The sequence below is a fragment of the Homarus americanus genome, unplaced genomic scaffold (genome assembly GCF_018991925.1).
Source record: "Homarus americanus isolate GMGI-L3 unplaced genomic scaffold, GMGI_Hamer_2.0 scaffold51476, whole genome shotgun sequence".
NCBI classification, from domain to species: Eukaryota; Metazoa; Arthropoda; class Malacostraca; order Decapoda; family Nephropidae; genus Homarus; species Homarus americanus.
Genome location: NW_024736148.1, coordinates 4,261,629 through 4,268,407, shown reverse-complemented (window position 1 = coordinate 4,268,407; position 6,779 = coordinate 4,261,629). Strand labels below are relative to the sequence as shown.

At 41.6% G+C, this 6,779-nt stretch overlaps 1 protein-coding gene across 2 annotated transcripts; it reads right to left on the bottom strand.

Moving 5' to 3' along the window:
- Positions 1-1,617: 1,617 nt before the first annotated feature.
- Positions 1,618-6,418, bottom strand: LOC121872070 (adhesive plaque matrix protein-like). 2 transcript variants are annotated; one of them, XR_006090017.1, is made up of 6 exons: positions 5,760-6,418; positions 3,873-5,014; positions 3,251-3,303; positions 2,806-2,864; positions 2,355-2,516; positions 1,618-2,313 (listed from the first exon to the last, which is right to left on the bottom strand). XR_006090017.1 is itself a non-coding variant. In XM_042374757.1 (5 exons), exons 1-5 carry the CDS (start codon positions 5,769-5,771, stop codon positions 2,427-2,429), a joined length of 1,356 nt encoding a protein of 451 aa, XP_042230691.1. In that variant the 5' UTR covers positions 5,772-6,417; the 3' UTR covers positions 1,618-2,426. The 2 variants fall into 2 exon arrangements, 1 of the variants encoding a protein (XP_042230691.1); XM_042374757.1 differs by having other exon boundaries at positions 1,618-2,516; positions 5,760-6,417.
- Between the last annotated feature and the right edge of the window lie 361 nt (positions 6,419-6,779).

The following is a 6,779-nucleotide window of genomic DNA, read 5'->3' as shown; positions in this document are numbered from 1 at the left end:
AATTATAGATACCATAAAAAAAACTAAGGTTTATCTCTTTACACCAATGAAGACTTTCCACAATACACTGATATCAGGAAATGAGTAACTTTTTAACAAACATCAACATTGTGTTAATGGTGTGTTATCTACCTGCTTATAAATATATGGTGGTTCTTATGTGGGCTTCACTACCACACACACTGTATAGTCGTGTGTCAACTCTCTCTCTTACACAGCAATAGGAGGACGGTAATCACTACAGTATTACGGTAAATCATGAGCCAAACCTAAACAGTGGTGACTCGGCTGCTACTCTCCACATAAATATTATTAATATTCATCTCCCCATTGATCTGCCCTATACACCACCTGTGTACGTTACTTATGATTGCCTTATTCATTCGTTCACTCCTCTAGATTTTATGACTTAATGTAGTTATATTACTTAACGTTTACAGGAGTTGATTTCTTCCATGTTAATTATTTTATTCGTAACTTTTATTTCCGCGGTGATGTTATTTTTTTAACATTAATTATTGTTGACCTCGAACTTCCTGAAATGTAGAAATTAACTAAATAAACTAAACTAAAGGGAAGAGCCCAGTGACACCAGGCTTCAAACTTTGAGGAAACGTTTCTCTCCGGTGGTGACGGCCCTTGAAAAATTAGTTTCAACTGTACATTGGTTTGTTTAGGAGGAAGAAGAGGAGGAGGAGGGAGGCGGTGGGGAGGTACTCTCCCAGATGTGGGATAACCAGTAGACCAATAAACAGTTGTGGATGACCAACACATCAGTAAATATTATCTACAGTAACTTTTATACTTAGGTCGCCCACTGCCCTAGCTCATGGTTTATGGTGAGCTTACTCGGGTGATCTTGGTTCATTGATGATCTCTGGGATGTTTTGGTGAGCTTCAATTCTGAGGAGCTTTTCTACAGTACTGGGAGAGTGACGTCAATCGTCAGTGCTACCAAGAGGTTTGGACACAGTTGTTTCAGCTGTTTATCATGAATGAACAAGAGTACAGTACTTTATTTTCAATGGTGTCATGTTCTGTGATGGCATATTAGACAAATTTTAAATTTCTTTTGTTAGTCATTTTTCCATCAATATCTGGTTCACCACCAGAGCTCTGAGTGTTTATGGTCTTCACAGAGTTTTTGGGGACTCAGTTGACATTTCCTGTACAGTAATTTGTTGAAGTTTAACTTTCACCAGACCCAGTGTTGTGAATCTGTCCCCAAGAGATACAATGATAGATTCTAAGACCAATTTTTTTTTCTATATTCTTCAGTGTATCACTGAAGGGCTTCTCGGTGCTTGACAGACCAACTCGCATTTTCTAAGCCCTTTCTCTCTCAAAGAGGCTCAAATCCATTTTTTAGAACGTTAGTGCGTTTTAGAGTTAACTTCTACATTCAGCTACACTGAGTCGGACTGTATAAGCTTACTCCTATGATGGTGCTGGCCAGGATGTCATACCAAGCCACTGAGCTTATAAGGGAGCTGTGGGAGCCAAAGCTTGAAGTTCTATCAGTTAGGAGAAAAATTATGAATATATGAGAATTTGGTTGTTGATCTTGGTGTAGTCCATGACCCAGGCTGACACAACCAGGGCAGTGAAAGATACAAGTTTCCTTTATCGATGTTTATTGTCCTTATATAGTTAAGATTTACAGCTTGTGGTGGTGTTAACGGGAGTATTAGGCTGATAATGGAGGTTGTTAGGAGGTTTATTGAATGTAATGGTGAACTCTTTAGTGGATCATAATGTTAATACAGTACAGCAGCAATATAATAGTAATGTTAATAATAATGATACTGTATACTAATAATACTTAATACGAACAATAATCATCATACACAGGTAGCGACACACCTGTCAGCACATCTGATTTATATTTATTTATTAATTGCTATCTATCCTAGCCTGTGTCCTAGTCTCCCTCGCCACATCGGCCTGTGTATGTGTTTCACCTTCTGTTTATCTGTTAGTTTTCACCTGATGGATTCAACTCTTGTTTTCTTTCCACACTTGTACAGTCTAACAATGTTGAATCAGTGAGACGACTCCACGGGATCTCAACATAATATTTTATTAAACTCATGTTAAAATCATTCTTTGTGTTTTTATTGGTAATTATAACAGTAATCAACTGAAATAATTAAAAGTTAGGTCTTATAAAGCAATGCAAAATAAGGAAGATGGTAGTGTTAATAATAGTGATAATAAGTAATAATAAAATCAATAATATTGAAAATAATAATAATAGCAACACGTTACAGGTATATGATGTTTACAGATTGGTCTGGACTTGGTGTAGCAGACCTTGGACTTGGTAAGGGGTTTCTGGACTTGTTGTAGTAGACCCTGGACTTGGTAAGGGGTTTTTAGACTACTTGTAGTAGACCTTGAACTTGGTGAGGAGTGTCTGGACTTGGTTACAGTCGGACACAGATGAACTTCTCAGTACAGGGATCTAAACAACACCTCTCTTGGGCTCCACACTGACTGTCAATGAAGCAACGTGGCTGAACCAGAAGAAAAATAATATTATTATTATTATTATTACTGTAGTAGTAGTAGCAGCAGTAGTAATATAAATGGCATTATTATTAACTTGATTTAGTTATCTTGGATCATTTACATTTAATGAACTGGAATTTTTTTTTATGAAATTGGAAAACAAATGATGCTGTGATAGCTTTAGGCACTGAATTTAAACCTAGCCCAGCCCCCATGAATCACTAATACAAATATACAGTATATGTAAGCATGTACAGGGAGTATTCAGAGGTAGAGAAGGAGGGAGTGAGTTACCTGGGGAGAGTAATTCGAGGCGCTACACGTGATGGGTCGGTCTGGACACTCGCCCACCTCTGATGATGAGGACAATAGCATTACTATATACATCTACTGTATAATGACATGTGTGCTAATGATAATTTTATTACTAATATTAATAACGGTAGTGAACATTAGTAAGAGTTATAATTAATAATGGTATGTAATCTTCGCTCGTAGGTTATAAAGTTAAATATATACTATGTATGTACTGTATATTTACATCTGGTTGTATGAAAGTATATGTGTATGTGTACCTAATGTATGTGTAAGTATGTACCGTATGCGTATGTACGTCCTGTATGTGTATGTACATACTGTATGCGTAAATATGTACTGTATGTGTAAATAAGTGCAGTATGTGTATGTTTGTACAGTATGTGTATGTTTGTACTGTGTGTATGTAGATATAATAACTCACCTCTATCACAACACCGACGTTTACCAGTCTCATCCAGACAGAGTTTCTTGCACCTGAGGGAGATAGAACACTGCCTGTAGTCTAGTACTACCGAGACAAACTACTGGGGCTACACACAAGGGCTATCAGAACAAAGCTGCATCAAAGAGCTAGAAGGATATATTCAGGACTAGTAGGATTACATCAAAATGCTATTTGGACTAGTAGGGCTACATTCAGGGACTAATATAACCAGGAGGGCTACATCCAAGGGCTATTGGTAATAGTAAGTCTAAATGGTGGGGCCTTAGGGCTTCTCTGTGTACAGTGAAGGGTTTAAGTCATCATACTCAGTGGGCAAGTCATCATTCTCGGGGCAAGTCATCATACTCAAGGGGCAAGTCATCATACTCAGGGACACGTCATCGTAGTCATCATACTCAAGGGGCAAGTCGCCATACTCACGGACAAGTCATCATAATCAAGGAGAAAATCATTATACTGGGACAAGTCTTCATACTCAAGGGGTAAGTCAAGTAATTAATGGGTCAAATAGTTGTACTCAAAAAGTTAAGTCTTCGATTTTAAATGTGAAATTTACTTCCTTACAAAAACTCTCTCTCAGTAGACTTGGGCTTCTTACCTTTTGTTTGGATCACTGGTGGTGGCGGTGGGCCTTGTGGGCGTGGTGGTGACGATGCTGGGTGGTTTGTAGGTTGGCCATACAGGTCCAACAGGGGTCGTTAGCTGTGATTTATTGGTTGGCCATAAAGGAGCAAGGGTCGTTGGCTGTGATCTACTGGTTGGCCACTCAGGGCTGTATGTAGTGGGCCACCTTGGGGTAGGAGGAGTGCTTGGAGCAATCTGGGAAGCATCAGTTGGCCAGGGGTGGGTTGGTGGATGTGTGACAGTCCGCGATGGTCCAGTGGGCCATACTGGGACCGGTGGAGTTGTGACGGTGTGCGATGGTCCTGTGGGCCAGAGAGGTCTTTTGGTCCTCTTCTCAGTGGGCCACACAGGTCTGGTAGTAGTGGTAGTAGTTGTAGTGGTAGTCAGTGGGGACGTGCTGGTTCTCTTCTCAGTGGGCCAGACTTGGACAGAAGGTGATTTGGTAGCCCTGCCAGTAGGCCACTCGGCTATAGACGGGGATCTGGTGATAGCCGCTCTGCCTGTGGGCCATACTGGTGGGCCCTGAGGCGGCGTATTGGTCTGCGGGGGTGGAGAGGGCGGCTGGCTAGGGTAGGTTGGTTGCCAAGGATAATATGGTTGCCAAGGATAGTAATCGTATGTTTGCCAGTCGTAGTATGGCTCCCAAGGATAAGAAGGTTGTGAAGGATAGAATGGTTGTGAGGGGTAGGATGCTTGTGAGGGGTAGGATGGTTGTGAGGGGTAGGTTGCTTGTGAGGGGTAGGATGGTTGTGAGGGGTAGGATGGTTGTGAGGGGTAGGTTGTTTGTGAGGGGTAGGATGGTTGTGAGGGGTAGTATGGTTGTGAGGGGTAGGATGGTTGTAAGGGGTAGGTTGTTTGTGAGGGGTAGGATGGATGTGAGGGGTAGGATGGATGTGAGGGGTAGGATGGATGTGAGGGGTAGGATGGATGTGAGGGGTAGGAGGGTTGTGAGGGGTAGGAGGGTTGTGGTGGGTATGGTGGTTGGGCTGGATAGGACGGTTGTGAGAGGTAGGGTGGTAGCCAGGGGTAGTCATCGTGGCCAGTGAAGGAATGTGGTAGTAGTTCAGCTATACCATACATGACCACACTAGCCACTGTAACCGCAACTACCAACATCTGCAACAAATAACTCTTTATATTACAAGGAAAAATTGTCATAAAAGTTTTTGCTTATGTACAAAAAAAATATTTTTTCCGAATTTTAAGAGATTTTGTATGTAATTTTTTTAACAGCTGTCCATGTTGGGAAGATGATCGTGACGTCATTTGTTAATGTCACGTGGTGTATAAAGTTCGGGAGGACAAAACTAGTGGTAACTCACAGTAGCCTCAGTAATGGCTCCTGTGTTGCCAAACATAATTATATTTAAATTAAAACTATTCTTTGGGAGGTTTTTTTTCTCTTAAGTTTGCATTTATTTAAAATGTAGTCAACAGTTGTCAAAGGAAACTATAAAACGTGTATCTAAAAGACGACTCTTGTCAACACTCCATCACAACTATACTGTACGGTCAACTTTACGAAAGCCAAAACAAGTGATACTGTACAGTGTATGTGTGGCGTTATCAGTAGACTCACAGGTTATGAAAAAAAAATTCTCAGCTGAAGTAATAGAGTGAACAAATGCTTACAAACCAAAATAACAACTAAAGTCTGCAGATAATTTTTATTCATCAAAATCGCAGCGCGAGGATAATGAACGGGGTTCGTATAATGAACGTATGGCGGCCCACTGGAGATACAACACCGTGTACTGTAAGGAGGCAACGCACAGCACACCACTACCTTCACTAACCCAAAATATAAAGTTAAATACCCATTTATGGTATAATTTTATAAAACAATTAACGGTACACTTACTGTGGTAATCATGTTGTGGATACAGCAGGTACAGTTGTGGTACCAGTGGGCTAACCACACGGCCACTTCTTCGAGCAAATCGTCCAAAAGCTCTAAGAATACACCAGTTATTTTATAGTCCCTTGGTTACTAAGACCTGGGTAGGTAAAATACACTCGGTGACACAACAACACAGCTGGTTCAAAGTAAGGTCAGTGCTAGGTGACGCTCTAGATCAGTCTGAGTCAGGTTGCAGGGTTCTCCAGCCCACACAGGCGCACTACGACCCGCTAGTTGGGTCCGTAACTCTCCTCACGCATGCGCAGTGCAGTCACATATAATGAATCTCGTCTGTATCGTTGGCTGGTGGACTTTCTTCTGAATTTCTCTCTATGGTACACACACACACACACACACACACATTAAAGGTGTTTGGTTTTGGTGTTTACAAGACATCTCAAGTGGCCTTCGTGTTTATGTTTTGAGGTAGCTTTATGACACGCCATAGTGTATGAGTGTGTGTAGTGTGTATATGGAAGTTGTGTATTTAGTGATGTTTACGTCGGTATACTGTATGTTTGTGTGTAGTGTTGTGTATGGCAGTGTATAGTGATGTGGTGTAATAGGTCTGCACCCTGGCCTTGCAAGCGAGCAGACCCGAGTTCGATCCTCGGGCAGGGTGAAACTATGAGCAAGTTTCTTTACGCCATTTGCCTCTACCCAGCAGTAATTGGGAACCTGGGTGTTAATCGATTTGCGGATCGTATTCCGGGGTAATGGTTAGCCAGTGCAGTTGGTGAGCTGTCCAGTCTTCTCTGACTATTCCGTGACACTGGTCATGCAGCTCGTTAACTTAGGGTGTGGTTGTTGTGTTGGCGACAGCTTCTATACCTTAACAAATTTACGCCTAGGAGGCCCTAGGGCCGGCCATCCTCGATTTCGAGGGGCTTCCATTATAGTGATGTGTAAGTCGGGATATGAATGTATAGTAACGTGTATGTCAGTGTTTGAATGTGTGGTCACTATAGTGATGTGTATGCC

Coding starts and splice junctions, on each gene's coding strand:
- LOC121872070 (XM_042374757.1), bottom strand. Junction 3,304..3,872: donor ACCAGTGATCCAAACAAAAG/GTAAGAAGCCCA, acceptor TATCTCCCTCAG/GTGCAAGAAACTCTGTCTGG. Junction 2,865..3,250: donor ACGTCGGTGTTGTGATAGAG/GTGAGTTATTAT, acceptor CCTCATCATCAG/AGGTGGGCGAGTGTCCAGAC.